The 24,809-nt window shown below is 50.7% G+C and overlaps 12 protein-coding genes across 12 annotated transcripts; 4 read left to right on the forward strand and 8 right to left on the reverse strand.

Annotated features, from left to right (window-relative positions):
- Positions 1-1,096: 1,096 nt before the first annotated feature.
- EURHEDRAFT_544355 (uncharacterized protein) lies at positions 1,097-2,791 on the forward strand (the record flags this gene model as incomplete). The annotated part of the gene is made up of 4 exons (XM_040787430.1): positions 1,097-1,268; positions 1,629-1,925; positions 1,962-2,064; positions 2,122-2,791. 4 exons carry the CDS (start codon positions 1,097-1,099, stop codon positions 2,429-2,431), a joined length of 882 nt encoding a protein of 293 aa, XP_040635718.1. The 3' UTR covers positions 2,432-2,791.
- EURHEDRAFT_463348 (sulfatase domain protein) lies at positions 2,577-5,266 on the reverse strand (the record flags this gene model as incomplete). Its single annotated transcript, XM_040784870.1, has 3 exons — positions 2,577-3,171; positions 3,238-4,899; positions 4,950-5,266. The coding sequence occupies 3 exons, from the start codon at positions 5,264-5,266 to the stop codon at positions 2,577-2,579; spliced, it is 2,574 nt and encodes an 857-aa protein (XP_040635719.1).
- Positions 5,267-6,705: 1,439 nt separating this feature from the next.
- On the reverse strand, positions 6,706-8,330 carry EURHEDRAFT_517865 (putative FAD dependent oxidoreductase; the record flags this gene model as incomplete). Its single annotated transcript, XM_040786604.1, has 3 exons — positions 6,706-7,671; positions 7,721-8,127; positions 8,177-8,330. 3 exons carry the CDS (start codon positions 8,328-8,330, stop codon positions 6,706-6,708), a joined length of 1,527 nt encoding a protein of 508 aa, XP_040635720.1.
- A 7-nt stretch (positions 8,331-8,337) lies between these two features.
- Positions 8,338-10,546, reverse strand: EURHEDRAFT_507156 (putative amino acid transporter). Its single transcript, XM_040785862.1, has 5 exons — positions 10,058-10,546; positions 9,324-10,011; positions 9,040-9,268; positions 8,876-8,991; positions 8,338-8,804 (listed from the first exon to the last, which is right to left on the reverse strand). Exons 1-5 carry the CDS (start codon positions 10,321-10,323, stop codon positions 8,721-8,723), a joined length of 1,383 nt encoding a protein of 460 aa, XP_040635721.1. The 5' UTR covers positions 10,324-10,546; the 3' UTR covers positions 8,338-8,720.
- Positions 10,547-11,243: 697 nt separating this feature from the next.
- Positions 11,244-11,799, reverse strand: EURHEDRAFT_380404 (uncharacterized protein; the record flags this gene model as incomplete). The annotated part of the gene is made up of 2 exons (XM_040779293.1): positions 11,244-11,579; positions 11,641-11,799. 2 exons carry the CDS (start codon positions 11,797-11,799, stop codon positions 11,244-11,246), a joined length of 495 nt encoding a protein of 164 aa, XP_040635722.1.
- Positions 11,800-11,882: 83 nt separating this feature from the next.
- EURHEDRAFT_463328 (SDR family NAD(P)-dependent oxidoreductase) lies at positions 11,883-12,809 on the forward strand (the record flags this gene model as incomplete). The annotated part of the gene is made up of 4 exons (XM_040784866.1): positions 11,883-12,151; positions 12,196-12,425; positions 12,470-12,571; positions 12,616-12,809. The coding sequence occupies 4 exons, from the start codon at positions 11,883-11,885 to the stop codon at positions 12,807-12,809; spliced, it is 795 nt and encodes a 264-aa protein (XP_040635723.1).
- Positions 12,810-12,844: 35 nt separating this feature from the next.
- Positions 12,845-13,399, reverse strand: EURHEDRAFT_517868 (nucleotide triphosphate diphosphatase NUDT15; the record flags this gene model as incomplete). The annotated part of the gene is made up of 3 exons (XM_040786605.1): positions 12,845-13,006; positions 13,058-13,260; positions 13,312-13,399. The coding sequence occupies 3 exons, from the start codon at positions 13,397-13,399 to the stop codon at positions 12,845-12,847; spliced, it is 453 nt and encodes a 150-aa protein (XP_040635724.1).
- A 147-nt stretch (positions 13,400-13,546) lies between these two features.
- EURHEDRAFT_380407 (uncharacterized protein) lies at positions 13,547-13,990 on the reverse strand (the record flags this gene model as incomplete). Its single annotated transcript, XM_040779294.1, has 1 exon — positions 13,547-13,990. One exon carries the CDS (start codon positions 13,988-13,990, stop codon positions 13,547-13,549), a length of 444 nt encoding a protein of 147 aa, XP_040635725.1.
- Positions 13,991-14,405: 415 nt separating this feature from the next.
- On the reverse strand, positions 14,406-15,635 carry EURHEDRAFT_415738 (FMN-binding negative transcriptional regulator). The gene has a single exon (XM_040782774.1). The coding sequence runs from the start codon at positions 15,321-15,323 to the stop codon at positions 14,550-14,552; it is 774 nt and encodes a 257-aa protein (XP_040635726.1). The 5' UTR covers positions 15,324-15,635; the 3' UTR covers positions 14,406-14,549.
- A 309-nt stretch (positions 15,636-15,944) lies between these two features.
- EURHEDRAFT_415740 (fungal specific transcription factor domain-containing protein) lies at positions 15,945-17,806 on the forward strand. Its single transcript, XM_040782775.1, has 3 exons — positions 15,945-17,395; positions 17,451-17,565; positions 17,617-17,806. Exons 1-3 carry the CDS (start codon positions 16,371-16,373, stop codon positions 17,632-17,634), a joined length of 1,158 nt encoding a protein of 385 aa, XP_040635727.1. The 5' UTR covers positions 15,945-16,370; the 3' UTR covers positions 17,635-17,806.
- Positions 17,807-18,225: 419 nt separating this feature from the next.
- EURHEDRAFT_463415 (MFS transporter) lies at positions 18,226-19,987 on the forward strand (the record flags this gene model as incomplete). The annotated part of the gene is made up of 4 exons (XM_040784877.1): positions 18,226-18,341; positions 18,397-18,680; positions 18,737-19,608; positions 19,661-19,987. The coding sequence occupies 4 exons, from the start codon at positions 18,226-18,228 to the stop codon at positions 19,985-19,987; spliced, it is 1,599 nt and encodes a 532-aa protein (XP_040635728.1).
- A 3,351-nt stretch (positions 19,988-23,338) lies between these two features.
- Positions 23,339-23,894, reverse strand: EURHEDRAFT_202056 (uncharacterized protein). Its single transcript, XM_040777940.1, has one exon. The coding sequence runs from the start codon at positions 23,776-23,778 to the stop codon at positions 23,452-23,454; it is 327 nt and encodes a 108-aa protein (XP_040635729.1). The 5' UTR covers positions 23,779-23,894; the 3' UTR covers positions 23,339-23,451.
- Between the last annotated feature and the right edge of the window lie 915 nt (positions 23,895-24,809).

Raw genomic sequence — 24,809 nt, forward strand, 5'->3', positions numbered from 1 at the left:
TCTACGTCGTCTTCCGACAGGCAAATGCAGGAATCTGGAGGTGGCAGTACAGCTTGTTACTAATCTAGAAGCATGCACATTGAAGCAACTCGATCCAGGCGGCTTCCAACCCAGGCGACGGCGATCCAAACCCCTGATGAACAGGGTCCGGGATCATAGTGTCACCATCAGGAAGATGAGGTTATCCGTCGAGATCTCTTTCTTGTAGCCTATGGCATCTTGAGCCGGTGTTGTTTCATGGCTAACAACGCTTTTTGACAACTTAGGAGAGGTACTAGGGACAAGATGGTAACCGGAATCGCTCTTCGACCACAACAGGATAACCAGGATGAATGGTATATATAAAAGAACAAAGGGAAATGGATTTTCAACGCTAATGAATGTCGCTGGTAAAACGATTTCTGCCTGGAGTATGATTCTTTCTCCCAAGACCCATTGTCTGAGTTTTGATCAGGAAGAGCAACCCTGGAGTTGGAAGTCGTTCGATTTATTTGGCATCTTGAACATCACGTACCGAAATATCCTGGATACTTAACACAAATAAAATCGAAAGTCCAAATTTCTCTATATCGCTGGCCCTTGAAATCCGAATATATCGCGCTTGAACAAAGAGAATAAAGGCTTATGTCTATTGGGCTAGTCTATTGAACCATTCTGTCAATTTGTTCCTTAAAAATTACCTCAACGATACACGTACAACTCTCGCACTTCCCCTGTGGCTTGTCTGCCTCTTTAGCACAGAAGGATTGCATCGAGTCCTGTCCATCAACGCTGCTGGTGCGTACATGCAACTGGAAGTAGACTTGAGGCTACATTGAAGGCCTCACGCGTCAAAAAGCGACAATATATCCCCGGCATGGCGTAACTGCATCCTTCTCGGTCCACCCAATCTACGTTGGTACTGACAAGGATAGACAGGAACTAGTCATAATGACTCGGCAAGGACTTCTCTGATTATCTCTTCTACGCTCACCCGGCACGTTTCCGGTCACACCCAAACCTTAAGCGCGATGATACGTTGCTAGATTCCTGAAGCTTTAGCATCACCGCATACCAGGTATGCATATTCCTGAAGTCCGAGGATACTTCCACCATCATGACGCGACCCAAACTATATCCAAACAAAGTAGCAGGTCATAATCGCTGGATATGCATTGGATTATCGTGTTTCAACCAATTACAAGGCGAATCAGCTGCTCGACTTGAATATGGTGCATTTTTCATCAGCGGGCCAAGGGAGGATGCTTGTGTGGTTGATCTCGTGCTTGGTCTGTTATCATATTCTGTAGTCCCCTGCATTCTTGATAGCTTCATATACAATGTTTGAAGAGTCCTGTTTATGTCACTAGCGTCATCCTCGCATGAGGACACAACGGGCGATATAGAAATGGCACAATGTCCTTTTGTTTTAACAACAGATTCGAACAAGGAAACAATAGCTTTGACGATCAACATTTATCATATCCTTCTCGAGACAAGTCTTGACCCATTCACTTTGAGAATGCACGTGAACAGCATCTTTACAACCATTGCTCTTTTGGCTATGGGCGCCTTTGCCATTCCGCTTGATACCACTATGTCCAATCGACGCTGATAGTTATGGCCGAGTATACTGACATGGGCCGAAGACGCCAAGGGGAACAATGCGCTCACCAAGCGACCTGAAGCGGACCAGGGCTATGAAGGAGCCGGTGCTAGGAGACAAGTCGACTCCAACCAACCAACCGAGTCGCCGACAAACGCCCTAAAGCGGACCCGGGCTATGAAGGCCTTGCCAAACAACTGGAAGCCGAGATACGAGGAGGCCGGTGCTAAGCGGCAGATTGGGAGTGAATGGGATTGTGCTATAGGCTTGGAGACTGGATGTTGTAACCATGACAGGACGGATAGTATCACTCTATTTCATCCCATCTTCAATGGCAATTGTACGTTACAACTCATGTATCACTTTCAACTCATAGACCCCCGGACATGGCGGGCTTGGCTCGTACATATGGAGTCGCCGTATATCCTATGGAGAATAGAGGTGATAATAGAGGTGATATCCGCCAGAAACTATTCGAGGTAATGAGCATGTCATGTTTCCGTCGTTGAGCCTCATGCCTGACTCGGACCAAGTAGACATGAGCTCAGATTGACGAGTCCTGCGGATTCGCCGGAGACACTGGTCATTGGATACTGGAGGAATTCTTTCAATCAAGTAGCTGGCGACTCTTACGAAGTACAGGAACGACACTCAGGCCAGTACGATGCCAAACTTGGGTGCAAATATCCAATTGCTAATCTATGCCAGTTACCAATGTCGAAAGTCCAAAGACCCGATATACAAAGCCAATCGTGGCAGAACGAACAAAACGACGCGAATCGCATGGGACCATCGAATTCAGATGCAAGATTATCTTCAAATACATGGACGACCATGGCATCGTAAGGCTGTACAATGATGAATATATGCAATAAACAAGATGAACGCCTGCTCCCAAACCAAATAGCAACAATATATACTCCGAAACCAATGCAATCGGACAAAAGGTTTTAAATAAACACGCAGATAAGCAAGATGCAGCAAAGAAGCCTCACTCGTGAGGCTTATCCGGTTGGTCCGGATCAAACCGGTATCGTCGCCAGTTCTCAGACACCCACCACTGGGCGACGTGAGCAGCCTCGCCCACCCATTTGAAGGCAAAAGGCCCGTGAATCCGCTCGACTTCCATCGCCAATTGATCGACGTCGAAGCTCTTGATTACCGGCGAGACCTCGTGAGGGTTGATCGCCATGTTGCTGAATCGCCATTCAACATCGTTGATCAGGGGAATCACCAGACGGTAGGGTTGATCTGCGGACCGGACAGAAAGCCACGAACCACCAGTGTTCATGACGCTAAACTGCCAATCTTGCCTGCCCTTCTCTTCGCGAGTCAGAGGTCGAATCATGGACTGACCTTCGTACAGGGCTCGGACATCAGCGGCGGCGTGACGAGCATCATCTCCGAGCGAAGCAGATTCGATCAGCAGGTCAAGGACAGTGGGGGCGATCTGGCTGTTGATGACCGGAGATTCGATGGGAACGGCCGGCAGTTTCGGGTGTGCAAGAACAAGGGGGACATGGAAGTTTCCGACGCGGGGGTTGTCATAGGGAGTGATCCCGTTGTCATATGGCAACGACAGACCACTGAAGACGGTTAGTTACCGCATATATTGAGTGGGGTTATAAAAAAAAAAAAAAAAAACTACTTACTGATCACCAGCCATGACCAACAGTGTTTCATCGGCAACTCCCTTCTCCTCCAGCATGTCCATAATCTCTCCCAACCAACCGTCAGCAAAACCGATGGTGTTGAGATACCGGTTCATGTTGTCGTTATTCCAATTCGAACCGAGAAGGTCCTCATACTTGCCGCCCGGCATACCCCACGGGTGGTGAGTAGTTCCAGTTAGGTGCGTCAAGAACAGGCGGCGATGGTTCTGCTCAGCATCGTCCAGAGCTTCTCGGATACGGTCATGCAGGACATTATCCGCATATCCGTAATAGTTGACCTCTTCAACGCCCGTCAGATTGAGCGACTCCTTGTCGGTGATGTCGTGGTATCCCATCTTGGGGGTCAGGTCATCCTGGTGGTCGTACGTTTCGGTGACGGACTGCATCCACTTGGAATGCCAGGGCCAGGTGGTATAGTCTTCGGGGTCGGTGTCGTTGTTTTGGGTGTTGAGCGCGTCAAAGACGTGGGCCAGACAGGGCTGGTAGATGTGTTGCTGATACTCGCGGTTGAAATCGGCAACCAAAGGAGTCACACCGCAGAGACTGCCGACCACACTCTTGAGGGTATAGGTGCCGGCGGTATAGGCGTCGCGCGCGCTGATGCCACCATACGGCTTGGGTGGGCCATCTTTCTTGGAAAGGGCGGCAGGGAAACCGGTCAGGCGTTCGGCATTGCGGCCGATTTTCAACAAGCGTTCCTTGGCTGCGTCGGGGATTTCACCACCGTACGATTCGAGAATGCGTTCCCAGATGTAACCATCCTCCCGCAGAGGGAAGACGTCGGCGCGGGTGCTTTCGAGCTTGATGAAGATGATGTGCTTGATGTTGACCTCACCGCTGCGCAGGGCTCCTCGCAACGGCTCGAGGACGTCGTGGTGCAGGTTGGAGATGTGAATGGGATCCTCGGTGGGGTTGTAGTGCAACGGCGGCTCAGTAGCGTTGGCAAGCAAACTGGGCGCCCAGTCCGCGAATCCGGGCACGACACGGTCGTTGGGTAACCAGTCCAGGGTGACGGGGGGGGTCAAAGCAGTCTGGTTGGTGAGCCAGCCATAAGAACCCTTCAATCCGCTGACTTCGACGGGCGGGCCGCGATGAGGCCGACCGTCAACCAAGGGGGCCAGAGGGATGGACCACGACAGGAAAAAAAAGGCCGGGTCGGGAGGACGGACGCAGCGCAGAACGAACAGGACAGTCATGGGGAAGAGAACCAAGAGTCGCTTGAGCAGCGAAACGGCGGTCTTTTCGGAGGCGTCCACGTGTCCGTCCAGGAGGAAATCCTCACTCTTATCGTCGTCCACCACCTCCTCGCCGTTGTTTTGGTCGTCGCGATAATCCTGACACTCGATACGTTCGAAAGCGGCGGGATCGGGGCGCTTGCGGCGCCAGCAGCAGACGACCAGCTTCAGCGAGGAACCGAGGATGTGCAGCACAGCGCCGGTGGCGTTGTAGAGGAGGTTGCAGGAGAAATAGGCCCCGACGACGATGAGAACCTCCACGATGAGGAAACCCGTCAAGCCGGACAGGAGTGTGCGAATCGCAGCAGCGTCGCTGCCGACGTTGTGGGCCTGGTGCCAGTGGATTTCGGCGCCGGTGGTGAAGTAGAAGGAGATGTTGGCCGAGGCCATTCCAGAGATGGCCAGTCTTGACTCGGTTAGCACTGTGTCTGACGACCGATTCCAGCCTCAACTTACGTGCAAATAATAGTGACAACAGCCGCAGCAATGCGAACCGTCTTCCATTGGAACTCGGCCGTCAGCCCCCTCACGAGGAAGATGATGACGATATCCTGCAGAAAAAAGGTGATGCCCCAAACGAGCAACACAGAAACCGACAGGGAAGTGATATGAGCGTAAATATGGGTCATCTTGGCCGTGATCAGAGCGAGAAAGATGACCGCAAAGCAGAACTTGCGCACAGCGGCCCAGGCAGCATCGACATAGGTCCCGGGGTATTTGGCGACGAGTTTGGCCCCGTCCAGCCCGGCCTGGGCGATTCGATGATACTGCATCGTGAGGGTGCCAAGTGAAGAGACAGTATGGTAGTATAGTACAGCCGGTAGAAGAGATGAATCCGCCACGGCAAGAGAGCACGCGACACGAGGACTCCTTTTTGGTTCAGTGGACGAGACCCATGGAACGGCCGGGAAAGAGATAGGGGAATAAGGAGAAGAATATAATAAGGATGAAAGAAGAAGGACGACGATATAGCCGATAAGAAGAGTGTTGACGGAGAGAAGGGAAGAGGAGGAGAGAAGAGAGAAGAGGAGAAAGCCTGACAGAGCGCCAGGAAGAGAACCAAGAGAGCCTCCCGGTCCACACGAGACCCTGCGCCCAATGGGGCTTAGCGCGACTAAAATAGCTGTTAATAATCATTCCAGAATCGGGGGATCCTCCGGAGTATTTCCTGTTCGGATACCTTACGGGGGACATTCTCTCTCCCATTCTCTCCTCTCCTCTCTCCTCTCTCCTCTTTCCACTGTCTCTACTGTCTCTGCTGCCTCAGTATTCTGTCCGTGCTACCAGTGATTCTTTCGGAACCGCCACGGCATGCCCTTTTCGGCCATCCTCCGTAAGGCTAATGCCAAGACTAACCGCGCCCCGCGCCAAGACCGGGCTGTCCGACTCTGATCCGGCAGGCGGTCGCGTGCATTTTCTCAGGGATTGAGCTGCAGGGACTATTCTTTCTGCCTGGTGTACCTACAACCCGCGTATGGAGTACGTAGGAGTAGTAGCAGTGTGTACGAGTGAAGTCATGACATCGACGAGGTGAACCCATAGTATGGATAGCGCGCCGGAAATGACGATTTCCCCCTTTTAAGGAGTCCTCTCAGCCCGGTGAAACATCGGTCATGCAACGTCCCTGTAACGGTCTGACTATTAGCTTATAGACTATCGAGAGCATGGTCCTTGCGAGATGAGACAATGGCACAGAACCCCTGACTCGACTGTCTCGACGGCGATACGGCTTCTTATCGAGGATTCTCCTACGTCATGAACAAGCAAATACAGACAGGTTCTGCTGCTGTCACGTCCAATAAACTCAACGCTGACGAGTCCCGCGATTGCACCACTCTACGGTCAGCCACGCAATTTCTGCCGTCCACGGAGTATGGAGTTGAGCATGAGTTGGGCATGGAGAGCATATGGAGAGCATATGGAGCGTATGGAGCGTATGGAGCATATGGAGCGGACTACAAGTACACAGCATGCGTACAATATACATGCACCTGTAACGATCAAATCTGCCTTACACGTGACTATGCGATCGTATTCGGCATCGCTGCCATTGAAATTTTAGTATAGCCCCGCTACCAACCACGGAACCATTTTCCCGATTGGCAACTCAACCGGCTTTTGACTTGCCACTGCATAACGTTCCTGCATAACCTGCATTACTGGCAGAGTTGTGTACACGTTGCTCGTACTCGTATACAGCCCGTTGCAGTGGTTAGTCCACCTTCCACCCCCCAGGCATCAAATCCGTATACACCCGCTCGGGGTCGTATTTCGCTCGAATCTTCTGCAGCCGCTGCACGTTTTCCTTGGGATACGTCGCGAACACGTCCTGCTTGGGGTTGGCGTCGTTCAGGTACAAGAACCCGGGGATGTCGATTCCCTTTTCCTTGAGACGCTTGGTGATTGCGCTGTTCGCCTTGTCGTAGAATTCATCCAGTTGCTCGTCTTTCACCGTGCTGAGAGCTGTGATGCTCTCCTCGACCCAGATGTAGGGCGCGCCCTCTGGGTCCAAGGACATGGGGTCGCCACCGTTCACCGTCGATGCTTCGATGTACTTCTCACCCACGGCGGGAAAAGCAAGTGCCGCGACGAGCACACCAGGGGGGAGCTCCGACTTGGCAATTTCCAGGTACGTATCGTGCACGATGGCAATGGCCTCGCGGTTCGACGCGTGGATGTTCAACACGTAGAATCGCTGACGGTCGCCCTTGAGCAGCGGGAATGTCGGGTCCAGCTCAGTGGTCCACTTGTACATAGATCGGTAGGAGTACGAGTTGGTCAAAGTCGTCAGTCCGTTGTCACCCGACGTGCCATTCTTCGTACCCAGGAACTTCTTCAACGACGCAGGCGACTCGTTCTTCCCGTTGTAGAAGATGAAAGAGGTATAGAACGCTGTGCCCAGGGCCTGGATGAACTCTACCGTCGGGATGGTAGCTGATTTGTAGTCTTTCGTCCCAGAGACGGCGTAGTCGTGGACGGCGTCAATGAAGTTGTCCGCCGTGTGCTCGTTGTTCACGTACGAGGCCACCCCAATCATCACCTCGGGCGCGTCGATAGTGGTCATCTCAAAGTTCGTCACGATACCGAACGAGTTTCCACCGCCGCGAAGAGCCCAGAAGAGATCCGAATATTCGTTGTCTGCACGCGCAACCGCAACCGTTCCGTTCGCCAGGACGACCTATCTCGTCAGCATCGCCCTCCTCCCAACCCAATGCCAAAAGACATACCGTAAAACTAGCAATATTAGCAGACCCCCAGCCATACTCATTCCCAAAATACGACACACCCCCTCCCAGCAACAGCCCCGGCACACCAACAACCCCAAGACGACCCCCAACAACCGTCAACCCGTACGGCTCCAGCCCCTTGTACACATCCACCCAGTGATTCCCCGGCCCGATGTTAACGGTTTTCTTGTCGTCAGACACCTGCACCTGCGACAGTCCCGCCGTGGAGAGCAGAACACCCGTTGAGTTGATATTCGCCGCGTCAGCGATGGGCATGTGTCCTCCACCACGGACGGCGAAGGGGGAAGTGAAGTTCTGGAACGTCAGGACGGCATCGGCCATTTGGTAGCTGTCGGACGGTTCGAAGACGCATGCTGGACCGAGGAAGGCGCTGGACGTATAGAAGTCTATACCCGTTAGAGATGAATATGCATCACCACATAAGAGGGAACGCACCCGTGTTAGCCTCGATATAGGTCGGATCCAAGCCATATGCGGTCAATTCCGGATACTTCTCATGCAGTGCCTTGCAGGCTTTTTTCGCGGGCGAGTCATCTTGTAGACTCTTCTGCGCAAAAAGCAGCAGGGACAATGCGATGGCTGTCTTCATCCTGAGTCCGCAACTATGTTGAAAACACGCGCGCACACGCACACAGGGAAAAGGGTACGCATAAATAATCTTGCTCAAACTCAATACATTTTCACGTGTCGAAAAGGGTGATCTGCGGGGCGAGTTGACTGTTTTTTGGTCTGCCCAATTCCGGGGCTTATTCCGACATCCTCTGTTTGGGATCTCTGGATTCCAGAAATTGAGACATGCATTGCGAGTTTCACATGTCATATTACCCTCGGTATCGCAAGTTAAGTCAAATCATCAAATTTTGGAACATCAGGTCATAAGCTATGTACAGTCGTGACCGAAACGACACTAAAACATGCCCCAATCTATATGCGCAAAACACCGATGCTTAAGAACATGAAACTTAAATGCTGAAAACGGTTAAGCATTGTTGGCGCATGTAAAGCTGGCCTTGGAGGAGTCGTCATGGATGGCTTTGCCCGACACATACAGACCGAGTCCGCACTGTCCATCGTTAGCACCGTGCCGTCTCCGTCAAAAAAAAAAAAAAAAAAAAAAAGGACGTGTGCACTTACTATCGTTGCGCCAATTCCCACAATCAAAACGTTAATGATCGTCAGGGCGATCTTACGGGGAGAAGAAAAGTACCGACCCCAGTTGAGGTGCAACCAGTACACACCACCAAGACCGACTGCACAAGTTAGTCACTGTCAACTCCCGTCACGTCGAAGATACTTACAACTAAACCAACTGGCAAACAGCGCACTGATCAAACTCAACAGGTTGCTGAAACTCGGGATGCCCTCTGCGATGATCCAGGCGATAACCCAGCAAGTCAAACCAATGGCTACCCAGGAGCCGACTGAGACCAGATCGCGTCCGCCCATGCGCTGAGGGTTCTTGCGCCAGATGCGAACATAGAGGTATTTCAACCCGACGTGACCGTTGACGACACCGGCACCGATAATCTAGACAATCAGCTCTGCATTCTCGCAGTAGAACGGGGGGGGGGGAACAACTTACAGTGGGAATGGCAATTCCATAAGCGACCTTCTTCATGACGGGACCGGCGGAACCCAAAGCAGGCGAAGCGACATCGTTGCCGACAAAGTAGTAAATGACGACCGCAGCGATCACATACAAGCAAATTTCGAAGATTTGCAGCATGCAGAGCGCCTTGGGAAAGTCCTGGGGCTTCTCCATCTCAGCAATGAGACCAAAGAAGGCGACGTGCGCGCAGTACGCGAAGACGATGTTGGTAACGGCGGTGAACGAGTGGTACAGGTTGGTCTCGGTGGTGATGTTGATGTCGCCGCCCTTGAACTGGACACCGACGGAGATCATGGTGATCAAGACGGCGGTGAAGATGCTGACAAAGGACGCAATGGAAATGTAGGTCATGTTCTTGATGGTCCGGGGCAGGGACAGAACCATGCAGATGATCATACCCACGATACCAAAGACGATGGAGCAGGTACCGTGGTCGGTGATGGTGTTCATCATGGTGGTGAACGTGACGATATGGCTCCCCATGATGAAGATGGAGAAGAGCAGCTGACCAAAGCCGAACAGCTCACGGCCAAAGCGACCCATGATGATCTCGCCAGCATCCGCGAGGTTGTGGATGTGAGGGTAACGCGTACGGAACTGGCCAATGGTGTAACCGGTGTAGAGCGCGACGATACCGAGACCGACGATGATGACGATGGCGCTGGCAGGTCAGTATTTGGCCAGCAAACAGCTCGAGGTGGACTTACGGCACCAAGCCAATGGCAGCCAGAGTGGCTGGCAACGAGAGGACACCCAGCGAGACAGATTCCGCAATCATGAACATTCCACACTGCCACCACTTCAGCGACTTGTACTTGACCGCAGAGGCCTCGTCGGTAGCGAAGGGGTCGACATAGTGGTTGTCGACGGGCTGGACAGGCTTGAGGTCGTTTTCTTCCAGGTCCGCGTCATACTTGTCGGTGACCTGCTTGGACTCGATGGGTTCAGGAGGAGCGACGCCTTGGAGGACCATTCTGTCGTTGGATAGCAGAGAGACGGGGTGAGAGAAGACGGGTCAGAGGAAGAGAGTGGTGAAAGGAAACAACAGAAAGAGCAACACGAAAAAATCGAAAGCGGCAACGGCGTAGTGGGGCGGCTGAAAGATAAGCAATAGGCGCGCGTGAGGATATTGAGTAAGAGAATCCCCCAGACTTGCTTCACAGTGACTGCACTGCTGCTACTATTGCTATTAGTAGTACCACGCCAGAAAAACTGCATTCGTGAGTTTCTCCAGTTTAGGCTAAGCTTCGATGGTGGGTGCTGTCAGCATCTCACGAATCACAGGCGTAGAAAATAGAGTCTCGGACCACATCCGGAAACAAGCACTGCAACCATGCACGTTGCACTTGGCAGGGCCATAATACTGTTCTAGAAGGTGTACTCATCAATGGTTACATATGGCACATAACTGCATATTTAACTATGCTGTACAACTACAATAAACTACACAGTATGTACATACCCCGGAGCAGCAGCAGCAGCAGTAGTAGTCGGGACTGTCATAACCTTATCTCTTGGACTTTCTGTGCGACTCGGTCGGAACCGACTCGCTTAAGCAACAACTGGCTCGTTCACCGCCAGGTTGCGGGGATGCGGGGGGTGGTCACGTGGTCGCGTAGACAGAATACTGTATAGTTACAATACAGCCATAAAGAAGTCCGTTCAGTTCTGCTGCGTACCAGTTCCACCCCCGCTCTCCGCATCTTTGAATGAGAATACGTACAAACACGTACCCCAGAGTCTTGCCCACTGAGCTGTGACCGGCCCGGGGATAGCCGTTCTTGCATTGCCGGACACGACTATATTCCTCACCTGCGCTATTGGATCGGTGGCGATGAACACCCATTGATGTCGGGTCCGATGTAACCCACCAGAGTAATGCAGTCATGCAGGTCAACTTGTCCAGATCCAAGCCGACATACTCGGGACGGCCGGAACCACCATCCTGTCTTTCGGCCTTGGCACCTCAGGTGTCTGTTGACGTGGCTGAACTGTGGCAGCGTCGGTGTCAATGGGCGGTGCATCTCCAGGCCTCATGGCACTGCCCTGTGCTCCGGCAAGCACTCGCAGTTGCTGGCTTTCGACGATGATGGCTCCTTGGGTCTTCCCAGGCTCACCGCGCTCGAGGAGAACGGGTATGGAGGACCTTGGTGCACAGTCGCTCTTTGTACTCCGCAGCCGTGCAGGAAGGAAAACTGCATCCAGCCTTGCAGTCCACCTATCAACGGCCTGGTCTGTATCGTGGCCAAGGTCAGCTGAACCCTACGGTCATGTAGCTCCTCGATGCTACTGGCATGATCCCTGCTGCGACGAACCTATCCCACTCGCGGTCCTGTCTCGGTCGACGGCTAAGCAAGATAGTTGTCTGTCTGTTAGGGCCATCCGCTCTCCTTGCATCCAAGCCATCGCGCAGATCTTTCTCTGGGTGATAATCCATAAATTCAGCCATGTTGCCCTGCTGTGTTCTGGTTCTGCGTCTTCCTATGGGTCAGCAAGCTCTGCGCGTCGCTTCTCTGTCTTCGTCACTTCGCCATGACCCGTCTCGAAAACAAAGTCGCGATCGTTACCGGTGCCGCTTCAGGCATTGGCCGGGCCATCGCCCTGCAATATGCTCGCGAAGGTGCCAAAGTCATCTGCGCCGATCTGTCACTTCATCCGCACTCGGAGAATGCCACGCCCACCCACGAAGTCATTCAGCAGACTGGCGGACAGGCCATCTTCCAGCAGGCAGATGTCAGCAACACTGCTCAGGTGCAGCGCCTGGTGCAGAGAGCCGTCGGCGCATACGGCCGTCTGGACATGTAAATACCCATAGCACCATGTTGGACGCTGCTGACACCTGTAGTTTGGTCAACAACGCCGGCATAGGCACGGGCAGTCGCGAGCCATCTGCGCTGCATGAAGCGGATGAAGAGCTCTGGGACGACACGATGCGCATCAACTCCAAGTCCGTTTTTCTGGGCTGTAAGTACGCCCTGGCTCAAATGCTGCAGCAAGACCCGCATCCATCAGGCGATCGAGGATGGATCGTCAATATCTCATCTATCGCAAGCCTGGTAGCCATCGGGGGCATTGGTATGAACATTCCTTACCACTTTGAGATCAAGCTAACCGACCAGGACCATACTCCGCCTCCAAAGGAGCCGTGAGCAGTCTGACTCGACAGGCAGCACTGGACTACGCACCGCATCGGATCCATATCAACGCCATCTGTCCCGGCTGTATGTCCCCGTACTCAACTCGCTTGCCCTTGCTAACGGAACAGTTGTCCGAACTCCCATCCTGCTCGCGGCAGCCAAAGACCCGGCCTTGGCGGATGAATACAATCGACTCCACCCTTTCGGCGGTCTTGGAGAGACCGAATATATTGCGAGAATGGCTGTCGTGCTGGCAAGCGATGATGTCCGCTGGATGACCGGTGTTGTTCTGCCGGTGGACGGAGGATATACTGTGCGGTAGTATTCTATCTACAAGTATCGTACATAAGATCGTTTTTAGGCTCTAGCGAACTGCTCCTTGGGATCAAACAATGATCTGTTCCGCAACAACTCCAGCAATGGTAGAAACAGCCGCGGTTTGCCGTCGCTCTGGCTCTGGCTCTTGATATCCCCCCACGTTGCCCAGCTCCATCCCTCGCATTTCTCCGGCTCGACGAGCTACGCATCATCAATACCAGCATCTTCCTTACTATGAGCACTTAGACTCACCTGCGGCTGCGCATCGTCATCAACAACGGCCCCCATGAAGATAGTCACGTAGTGCTTCCCCACATCCTTCATGACACTATTCGTCGCCGTCAAAAAGCGCAGATCCCGAACGTTGAGACCAGTCTCTTCTAGTACCTCTCTCTCTGCGCAGGCTTCAAAGGTCTCGCCGAATTCCAGGTGTCCTCCAGGGAGCGCCAGGGTTCCTGCTCCGTTAGCCTGGTTCGAGTCCGGATGAGGGGAGGGGGCCGCTGTACCTGCGCCATGGCTGCCCTTTCGCACGCCAACGATGAATTGGCCCTTGGAGTTGAAGATGAATACGCCTACGCCGATGTCGGGTCTCATTGTGGTACTTTGCGATAGGAAAGGTGTTCTGTTGAGGATTGATCAAAAGAGATAGCAGATTTGAGTGACTCACCCCACCATATACCGGCCAATCAGAATACATATCGCTGCTCCGCTACATGGAATACTACTATTTACATCGATGGACTATGTCCTTATATACATAACCTCCGGATACGCAGAAGACGGCACACGCAGCAATGCCGGCTTCTTCCCCGTCAAGAAGAATCTGCACGCCTCTGTGATATAATCCGTCAAGATCGTCCTAACACGCAATCCAGGCAACGTCCCCAAACCCAGCAACGAACCCAGGTTCTTTGCAGTTTCGTTCCGGAGCATCTTAGCTGACGGCGCAGAATCAAACACAACCGGCAAGTCACTGAACGTGAGATGCAGCCAGTCCTTTAACTGCAGCTGCATTCTGAAGCCACGCAGATGCGGCCATGTTTCGTTCCACGTGTCGTATCCTGGATCCGCTAGACTCGCTTCGCCGAAGTTGATAAATGGTCGGTCAAGGCCTTGCTGGATGACTGAACCCTGCAGGCTCCCGTCAAAGTTGATGCCACCGGCAAAACGAATATCGTTGAGCATGGCCTGTGCTGCTGTGGCGCCGCCTAGCGAGTGTCCGATAAGAGTTACACGGTCGACCTGCAGTTTGCCGGGAAAGGAAGAAGAGATGATCAAAATCTTGCGGCTTTTGCGGCTTAATCCACGCGGTGTGGATGGAGGGCACCCTCCATCCGCGCCAAACCGCGCCGAATGCAACTCTAGAAACGAGTTGTCATAGTTTCAAGTAGCAGTAGTATAGGTCCTTTGATTCCCCTTGTAGGCTGTTGTAGGATAAAGTCTCCGCCTTGCAGCATACGACGAAATATAGCAAACCATTCATGAGCACAGCAAACAAGCTACTTTTCCTACCTGTACCCAAGCGACTAAAAATAGGTTGCTTTAAGCAATATAGGCCAAGACCTTTTGCCCAAAGGCAGATCTACTACCGCTCATTAATGTGGCAAACAAGACTTTATAACAAACACTATTTAACTATGGAATCAATCCTACTTCTAAAGATACCAAAAGGCTATATTGAGGGGCCGTTCTTGATACTATATTATAAACGCGGGGTTTCGATCTAATAATCACTGACCAAATTTCAAGACTTGGCTCCCTTCATCATCTCCTGCCGCTGGGCCACCATGCGAGCAGTCTCTGTGCCAATCTCCGTCCCCAGACTCTCGAAACCGTCAATGACTCCCGCCCGGTCCTTCTCGCCCATTTCCTGACTCATCTTAAACTTGCCTCCGAGTCGGGTGATGTCAATCTTGATTCCAATAATGGCTTTTTGCATGATCGCAATATATCGGTCGGGGGCATCTGACACCTTCCAAGGGCCTTTCTTGTCTCCTTCAGTGTATCCCATCACCGCGGTTTCCGCATGCTGGGAGAGATCGCTGATTTGATGAGACAGATACTCTGTCGATGCTACACCACTGTCGAAATAAACTGTTGCTCTCCCATACGCTTGCACCGCAGCGTAGTTCCACGTCGGAACGACTTTGCCCGTAGCGGGCTTCGTGTCCGTATAGAATTTGGGCGTCACGTAATGATGCACAGGCCCAGTGAAGAGTACCAGGACTTCATCTTTGAGCTGCACGCCCCCTGTCGTTCCGGGGGGCATATTTAAGGTGGCAGAGTCCACCATGGCTTTAGCCTGAGGGTTCTGTCGAGCCATATGTCCTCGCAAAATGCCGAGTTCGGTCATGCTAGAATCATCCTTGACATCGATAACCCACGGGATATGGCTTGTTTGAAGGAATGGATATTCGGAGGACATGATAGCCGTGGTGAGGGTCCCGAGGGGATGATCTCTCACAAATCGGCGGAGGGTGGGAATGTGAGATTCCGCGTGAATGGCTCGGAGATACATCACGGACAGGTCAGAGAGAAAATCTCTGGGGTAATTTGGTGTCTTGAGAGAGCGGCTGGGAGAAGAGAGACATAGGGATAGCCGCGTGCATTTATAATTCTTGAAATATATTTTGGCCGTATGGAAAAAAATTCCATCTTTCAATTTGCGGGGCCGAGAGGAACTGTGTCCAAGTGTTTGTAATATATCTCAATCCATCTCGGGGGCGTCATTGCCGACGAGACTCCGATTTTTGGTCTGGAGGCGACTCACCCTTCTCCGATGCGTCCGATACATCATTCCGACCACATATCCGATGACTTCTCTGAAGACAATTGTTGATAGCAAAAGGTACTTGTAGTCAGCAAGGATCGACCTTATGGAGCAGTCGCAGCTTGAGGCTGAGACCGACCGGATTCCGAGTCAACCGGCATCTCTGCAGAACCCACAATCCGGCAAACGACAACGGCGCATACCTCTTAGCTGCAGACCATGCAGAGTCTCCAAACTGCGATGCGACCGCCAACATCCTTGCGGCACCTGTCAGCGTCGAGACTGCGTCGTATCATGTAGCTATCAAAATGCCAATAACATTGCGGTCACCCTTGCCGATCGACAGACAACTTCCTATCCTCCAGACTTGCCGGCGCCAGACAGTGTTAGATCAATTACTTCTGACCCATTCGCTTCGGCTCAAAACACCCGCAGGGATCTGGATCTACCAGGATCTGAACATGAAAGCCCTGAGTCTACCCAAGGCCGATGGGACGCGGTTCTTCGACGACCTACCGTGGACTGTCACGATCCTCTCACGGTATCAGAGAACCTGTTTATGCCTTTCTCGCTAACGTCTCATGTCCCAATGAAAGAGCTTTTGGAAATGTTACCATCTACTGACTGCCGTGACTACCTGATATCTCACTACTTCGCTCATCTATCTCCTATGTTTCCGTTCTCCACGACCCGACATTTCAAAAGGAGTATTCCGCATTTGTGCAAGAGCCTGACAAAATCCATCTTTCTTTTCTGGCGTTGATATTCATGATGTGCTCGATGTCTCTGAACACTATGGAATCCGATGATATCATCGTCGGAGGGTTGTTGTCCCAGTCGCAAGACCACTTGACGTACTCGCTCCAGCTTCGAAACGCCGCCATGACATGCCTATGCCAAGACCATTTTCTGGTTCATCACAATCTCCACACCCTTCAGACTTTGTTACTGCTGATATATACCATCTGTCATAATGAAGGCGTCGAGCGCGCTTGGTCGTTACTGGGTATGGGGTTGAATATCGCCATGGCGCTTCGTTGTCATGTTCATTCCAACGACCTGAGCCACATTGAGATTGAACGACGCCGACGCTGCTGGTCTGGTATATTGACGCTCCATACATACCAAGCTATTCTATTCCGTGACATCGACATGTCATTTCCTCTCAATATCAAGGCCACAATGTCGGCCGAGGTCATTGATGTCGATATCCACGACGCACTCTCGCAGAAACGAAGCCTTCCCCCTATGTCGTTGATGAAGTTTAAGATTCGTTTCTTTCAACTTTCCACCCGGATCTGTGGTCATATCTCCGGCCCTTCGACGCTCAATGAAGTGTCTCTACATCATTTCAATAAGGCAATTGCTGAAGAACAACAGCTATGGGATTCCACGTTTCTCGTAGACGGATCCCCGAGCGTCTTGGATTCCGCAAGTTATGCACACTGGTGCATCCTGCAGACCTACGCGCACCAGCTATATCTCGTCCTTCACCGACCATTCCATCACTCCCAATCACCTCGGTTTCTTCCTGCATCACGAGAAAAATGTATCGAATCGAGCACCGCTCTGCTTGATATTCACCGGATCCTCTGCGAGCTTCCCCGATTCCGATATTACAAGTGGATCGTTAACGGCATGACAAGCTTTAATGCCCTCCATGGTGCCGTGGCATTGGCATCATGCCTTCTGGATAAGCCTGACTCGCTCGACATGAAACCATACTGGGCTGCCTTTGACGCGACCGTTCGCCGAATGGAAGCTCTCCAAAATCGCAGCCCAGTCTGTGCAAAGGCTTATCCTATTCTTCGACATTTGCAGTAAGATGCAACCCTGCCTGATCTTTATCAAGCGGAACTGATTTCATTTCTGTAGGAATCAAGTGTCTTCAGCGCACCGCCCACAGTCAGGTCCTGGTGACGACGCTGGAAACGGGTTGGATGACTGGATTAACGATGTTGATTGGTTTAATCTCGAGTCGGCGCACTTGGTAAGTCTGCATTCGACCATATCTAGCATTGCTCACGCCTAATGGGAATAGGACTTTGGGATGGGATGAATAAAACGGGCTGAAGTTGTCCCTGCGATTTGTAGTATAAGATCTGTTGATGATAGTGGGTCAGCGTATGACAATACTAAAAGGACTAGGTGGAGACAATAGCAATGAGCGTTATATCAATGTCTATCTATCTATCTCAAAGATGAGAAAAAGGAGCGAATCCGGAAGAGGAAGAGTTTTCTAGATGATTAAGCATCATATAACTAGTTAGTTATAAGGAGATGAAGCTAGGCAAGTGCTGAACCCCATAACTAACTTAAGGAATAGTGGTAATCTAATCTAACAAGATCACTAACGTTAATCGGCGTGGGACTCGGACATCGGATCGGAGATGACTGGTGGCGTCGGAGATCAGTTCGGGTCGGATAGAGAGCATGCAGAAACATCAACATCTCCTTCTCCGGATTCACATACAGAGCCTTATTTCATATTATGAATCATGCAGAAATTTCCCGTCTCTCTCTGGCCACGTCGGATGGATTAAGGCCGGTACAAATTCACCTTGCTCGGTCGTTAAGTATAAAATAGCTGGTCTGCCTCTATAAACTCAGTCATATCAATGCATCCGTCATACTCTGCAAACCGTCGGTAATGGAATCCTTCTTCCAGTATCACCGGATTTGCCAGGCCGTTCGCGAGGAACTGGCAGAAATTAAAGAGAAATGTGCCTGTCCGGACTATACCATTGGATCTAGGCATAGCTCAAGGTATGTTATGTTGAGTTAAGATTCCATCGGCATTCTTGCTGATACTGTTCTCTAGCTGCGAGCTTAATTCTCATTCGTCCGAGAAGGATGAAGAACAGCAGGCTTTGTCCACTCTAACTGACACAATATCTCCTGACTTCCTGATTGTTGTTGGCTGGCGCAGCAAACATGATTCCATGAACCCGGCGAACTACAGTGTGCCACTAAAACTGGGAATGACGTTTCTCGTCTCGCTGCTTGCTCTGGCGGTTACGGCTGCATCGGCCATTGATGCCGTCGGTGTTGCACAGTATAGCCAGGAGTTTGGGGTGTCGACCGTGGCTGGATCTCTGGCGACTGGTAAGATAGCACCCAATAACAGTCGAATGAGGTAAATTGGCTAATATTTGTATCAGCTCTCTTCCTTATTGGCTTCGCTTTCGGATCTCTCTTTTCAGGCCCATTCTCAGAAACTTTTGGCCGGAATGCCATCTACCTTTCTACAATGCTGCTCTACTTGATCTTCATCATGGCCACGGCCCTGGCACCGAACCTTCATAGTCACCTCATATTCCGCTTCATCGCAGGTTTCTTCGGCTCAACGCCGCTCAGCTGCGCGGGAGGCACAGTCGCTGATTTGTGGAATCCAGCTCAAAAGGCCTACGCATTTCCCGCATATGCTATCCCCGCTTTTGCAGGCCCGGTCATCGGCCAAATTATGGGTAGCTACATTCCTGTTACCTTGGGATGGCGCTGGCTGGAATGGATTATGCTTATTATGGGAGGAACGATTCTCGCCGCGGTGGTTGTACTACAGCCGGAGACGTACGGGAATCTTCTCCTGAGGTGGAGGGCGTCCGCATTGCGCAAGGAAACCGGTGATGAGAGATACAAGGCACCAATGGAGATACACCTCGAAAGCCTAGGTCAGAGGCTGTTGGCCGCTATTTACCGACCGTTTCTCTGGAGTTTTACCGAGCCCATTATTATTCTTTTGTCTCTGTACATGACAGTCATATATATTGTGCTGTTCACCTTCCTTGAGGGATACACGTTTGTATTCGGTGAGACGTATGGGCTCACTCAAGGGATGACCAGTATCGTCTGGGCCGGGATGCTCGTTGGCATCATTGCGGTCGTTGGTATCGTCCCTGTTGTATACTCTTGGACTGCTGCCGAGTACCGGAAGACTTCTCGTGTCCTCCCGGAAACCCGTTTGTGGTATGCTATGTTGGGCGGCGCTCCTGCCGTGCCGCTCAGTCTGTTCTGGATGGGATGGACAAGCTATGTAAGTACTACCAAAAGAGAGATTGTATAATACAAACAGCTGACTGCTTTAGCCGAGTATCTCGATTTGGTCACCCCTGGTTGCGTCCGCCGTGTTTGGGTACGGAATCACAACTATTTTCATCATCGCGTATATGTACATCATCGACTCATATGACATCTACTCCGCCTCCGCGCTAGGGTTCCTCGTTTTCTCCCGGTACATCGTTGCTGGTGGTATTACCGTTGCGGGCGAGCCGATCTATCGCTCCATCGGTGTTCACTATACTCTGACCATTATGGGCTCGATCGGTACGGTCATGGCATTTGTCCCGTACATTCTTTATCTATACGGGCCTAGGATCCGGAAGTTTAGCAAGTTTGCTGTTAATGTGGATTAATTTCGATTATAGAATTCAATACTTTGCCATTGGTTGCGCTACTCACTAAAAAATTCATCTGTCAAAATTACATTCAGAATTAGAAACCAGTTGATCAATATCAGCATATTTGATCAAGAGGAGAAAGGTGTACAATTTGAATATGACAGCCTCGCCAGATTGAAGTAGAACGACAAGTCATGAAAACATATGCTGTTTCCCCATAGGCTCCGATAACTATAAGAAGGCTACACGTAATTTGCTACAGCTTTGTCTGTTGTTTCGGGAGATGAAATTTGCACCAAAGCATTTGAAGTCTGCTCTCAATTTCTCACATCTATGCTTTCCACACCTAAATCAATGGATCAAAATTTATTTCGACCATTCGTTACAGCTATAGAACATGGAAGGATGGCGCTGTAGCACTACGTCACGGGTTTATTGGAACGGCTCAACATTGGGGAAGTTTAGGTTTTGCAGGCCCGTGTCCTTCTGCTTTACCTACTTCAAACGAACTCGCGGATCACCAGAAGAAGTATAGACTCTTTGAAGTAGCGCAGGATTTGAGATGTGACCTATTAAGTTTGCTCAACACAGCATTTGATGGGTGGGTGCCAGCAGAGGAATGGGAAACGACGGAGGCCACGCATAAAGAGATTTGCAAGCTGTATTGACAAATCAAGGGTCTGATTATGATGAGTCCGTGAAGGATGAAGAAACACTCAGGTGGATCTGGCCTTTTGATATTTGAATCGCTTATAATAACAGCGTTCAAATTCTTCAAAACATCTCCCAAAAGTGGCCACCTTGGGTTCCAAGGAACAGCACTTGCTATTCTGCAAATAGAATTAGAGGCTCCTTGTGCGCTCTCGAACGGGTTTCATGGAGCCTGGGATAGTGAGCATAAATTTAGTTAATTTTGAAGATGGCTTGCCGGATTTCTTATCTCCCCAAGGCAACAACATAAGCGCGCGAACCACACCAGCTACATAGGATTTGAGCTCTGATAGAGACGCGTTGTTGTGGATCAGATCCAGAAGCTCATGAATACGCGTGTCGCCACAAAGCAAGGTATCTACGAGCCATTTAAGGAGCTCACTCTCACCCCCATTTCTCTTTAAAGTCCTAGCGCCACGGGCCGCAGATTTTGAGCAGAATCCAAGTATATGTTTCCTTCAATGGAAACCTAGAAGGCTCGCTTGCGGGAACTCCATTGGTGATATTGAAGACAGGAGAGAGATATTAAACGCCAGGAGAAATGACAAGACTGGGTGTCAAAGAAGTGGGATCAATCGTCTCAAGTTCGACAAAAGCAAACCCCGTTGGCACCGAGTACATTATCATGGAAAACTGGGCCTCAGCCGATATGACTACGGTATTCGATGACACAAACATTCCTGAGGCGACGAACCCGAGACGAGATATTAGGACATCCAATATCTCTTTCTTGATTTTCATTTGGATGTCCCTACAATGTGATGAAATCGGCAGCCTGTAGATATCCGCCTCGTTCTTATCAATTGGAAGCATCAGGGACACTGTGGAACTACCATATTGGTTGGAAAGCTACCAGCTACCTTTTAAAGTACAAAATTGATGTTTTGTAATCTCAGCTATGATTAAGTCGTTCCAACTCACCCTTCAAATACAAATTTGTCGTAGACACAATTGCCCTTGGTCTTTCTATCCACTAAAACAGCATCAAAATCATTGTGCTCCATCAGCTTTAGTGAGCCTACTTTAATCTTCTAATTCAGTGCTTTCTTCCTCAGCCTTGATGATCTTCTGGGCTTAGAGACAGCTCTTTTTGGCGGATGGCTAGTTTCAGCTGACTGGACCATCTGTAGATCTGGCTTCAAATCACCACTTGTAAGCTGACGTGCGGTGATTTGTTGAGCCAGAAAGCGGTGGTTGGCCACAGATGTATCAAGGGGATTTGTAGGACATCTTTGGTTCACCAGCAGTGGTGCACACTGCGAACCAGCACTGCTGCCCTCCATAGTTTGTGCACCTTTGGTTCTGGATTAGCAACAGTATATTTGTACGAGGATTGACAATGTTACCATCAGCACTGTCTGAATGGGGGATACTGCGATTAGTACAGCTGCTGTAATAATAGCTAGCAGGTTCAACTGCCTGTGACAAGTGCTCACACTCCCCAATTATAGCACCAATAGAACCTTTCAATTGTCAGGAATCGGTGGAAATCGCAAGGATATTGAGGACGTATCAGACATACGAGGAGGATCTCTGCCGTCATCCGCATTTTCAGTCTCTGCGACGGTGTTCTTGTCCTTACCTCCAAGATGGATGGGGTTGTTCCAAGCAAGGGAGTTATGTAGAGCTCCAAAAAAACATCTCCCACCAAATAGTGTCCACATTGCTCTCGCCTTTTATTCTCGGCCGAATAGTCACGAGATCCTTCAGCATTATCGAGACCAATAGGTATTGGGTCGGCCGCAGAGTTGAATGCAGCAACTTCATAATCATCATCAATGACAATGGGGTTTTGCGGAGTCCCAGGCGAATGGGCAGGTTCCAAATAAATAAGGATGGGGTTGGCCATCTAGCCTAGAGGGGCATGATCCAAACCGCTAACGACATTGGGTTCTGCGGAGAACCAGGTGAAGGACAGGTGACTTGAAGGGGTGATTCATGAGCAAAGTCCCGAATCTGGATATGGTCCAGAGCCAGTACTTCATCAGCCATGGTGACTCCAATTTTACTGCACGCTCGGTATAAAGAAAGGCAGGTAGAAGTAGAATTGAACACAAAGATTGATTGCAATCTAACAATTTTAGACAGTTATGTACCATCAACAAAGGAGTGAAGGCGCTTTTATATTTCCAACCTTGTCAGATCCAGAGCAACATGCTATTTTAAGCATAAGCTAGAGGTGTCCATGCAGCGCTCCTGGCGGTTCGAAAATAAGAATTGTAGACTGAATACTATCGACTGGACAAAGGATGCTTGTGTCTCCCGTGTCCCGTGCCTGGCCCTGCTGTCGTCTCGGCCATGAGGCAATGCCCCTGCATCCAACAAGGCCTGTGCACCAACCAAACCCATGTCCAGTACATACGAGGCGAAGCTGGATAGTTGTCTCCATGGTCGTTCCAAACATTCGGCAATGCCGGTCACAAGGTGAAGTTGGCAGCGCATCCACATCTTCAACTGGTCCTTCTGTGCCAATCGATTCCATGCCTGATGCAGGCCAGGAGGCGAATCGGTGATGCCGGTCGAGGTGAAGTGGGCGGCGCATCAATATCTTCGACTACTGGTCTATCTGCACCATCGATTCCATGGCTGACACAGGCCAGGAGTTGAGGTGTTGATCCCATGGACTGCCCGAGATATTCAAAGTTGTCCGTCAGAAAGTTGGTGACATCAGCATCTTTAATCGGTCCCTCTGTACCAATCAATTTCTTGGTTTTCAGTCCAACGCAGACCAGGACACGAAGATGGATTGCTATCCTCGCCGACTATTCTCAATATACAGAACGCTGGCCAAGAGTGACGCATGTAGTCTTTACCAACCACTCCAGATCTCTAATGAAAGGAGCGTGGATAAATCCAAAAATGGAATGTGGTGGATCCTGTCGTACCGATACACAAAACATCTGATGAAATGCGACAGCCAGGATTAGACAAGCAATCGGCAATAGTATGCACGTAGACACAAGAGCATGACATGACAATATCCTCACCCTTAAACAGGATGCCTGCGATGCTGAGTATTTCTGTATAGTCCACTCTGAAGTTTCATATTCTTTTTTCTCTGAATACGATCTAATAAAGTTGCGTGAATCCGTCATAAGTGAGGCTCGATCGGCGGGAAATGATGGGTACAAGGATGGTCACGACGAGAACGGACGACCATCCGATTCGCAAGGCATCACAGTATCTCAAACATCACTCGTTATTAGTAGGATCCTTGAGCATGAGTGAGTGGATCATATTGGAAGGCCGCACTGGCAACAGCCTCCATGATGATTACGACCTCGGACAACGAAAAGGCGGTGGCGCAATGAGGGGGGTAGACGAAGGATCAATAGCAAAAATGCCTCACCAGAATCATTCGGGCAGCGCGGGAACAAAGTGAAAGGAAAACAACAGGAATTGGGTCGAAGTTGAAGCAGCGATGGAAGGCATTTTTATAGAGCACGCACGGTGGTGCCAAGCGGCAATGGGACGCTAAACCCAAATAGGAAGGCTATACCGCTTCAGGTAATTCGCCGTCACCCAAGAGTACGTAGTTCGCGGAAGGCGAAAATATAAATAGTATTATCTCCGGATTGGGCTTTTAACCTTCCATCTACCATGTTACACTACCCCGGAACCACCGATCCATAAAAATCTCATCTTCCATCAACGATCTTTACATCGACTGCATAGTTTCGATCCCCGCACACATATAATGGGTTTCGACCTCTCCGCCATCACTCCCGGACCAGGTGGCACAGTGATGCTCGGCGAAGGCAGCGGAATCGAGGCTGCCGCCCGCCGTGGCCGGGAACGCCTTCGACGAGAAGCCTTGGAAAGAGAACAAGCCGGTGCCACAAAAAATACGATGTCCGAATCCACATTGGTCCCGGGCTCGGAACCGAACAAGGCAGCCAACTCTGAGCAGAAGAAGGACGGGTCGAAAGAATCGGGTCGTGGCGGAATAAAAAGTAGATGGCGTGAATGGTCTCGGAGACATATGCCTTGAATGCTATGTTTTGTGTGTGTGTGTGTGTGTGTGTGTGTGTGTGTTTTTTTTTTTTTTTTTTGCCTCTCGGGGATTTTACCTTCTGTTTCTATCCGATTATGATATCCTGACGAGTGACGAGCCTATTGTTGAAGT

The sequence above is a fragment of the Aspergillus ruber genome (genome assembly GCF_000600275.1).
Source record: "Aspergillus ruber CBS 135680 unplaced genomic scaffold scaffold00029, whole genome shotgun sequence".
Classification (NCBI taxonomy): Eukaryota; Fungi; Ascomycota; class Eurotiomycetes; order Eurotiales; family Aspergillaceae; genus Aspergillus; species Aspergillus ruber.

Coding starts and splice junctions, on each gene's coding strand:
- EURHEDRAFT_507156 (XM_040785862.1), bottom strand. CDS start 10,323: ATGGTCCTCCAAGGCGTCGCTCCTCCTGAACCCATCGAGTCCAAGCAG. Junction 9,269..9,323: donor ATGGAATTGCCATTCCCACT/GTAAGTTGTTCC, acceptor CTGATTGTCTAG/ATTATCGGTGCCGGTGTCGT. Junction 8,992..9,039: donor GTTTGCCAGTTGGTTTAGTT/GTAAGTATCTTC, acceptor TAACTTGTGCAG/TCGGTCTTGGTGGTGTGTAC.
- EURHEDRAFT_415738 (XM_040782774.1), bottom strand. CDS start 15,323: ATGTATCTCCGAGCCATTCACGCGGAATCTCACATTCCCACCCTCCGC.
- EURHEDRAFT_415740 (XM_040782775.1), top strand. CDS start 16,371: ATGGAATCCGATGATATCATCGTCGGAGGGTTGTTGTCCCAGTCGCAA. Junction 17,396..17,450: donor CCTATTCTTCGACATTTGCA/GTAAGATGCAAC, acceptor TCATTTCTGTAG/GAATCAAGTGTCTTCAGCGC.
- EURHEDRAFT_202056 (XM_040777940.1), bottom strand. CDS start 23,778: ATGACGGATTCACGCAACTTTATTAGATCGTATTCAGAGAAAAAAGAA.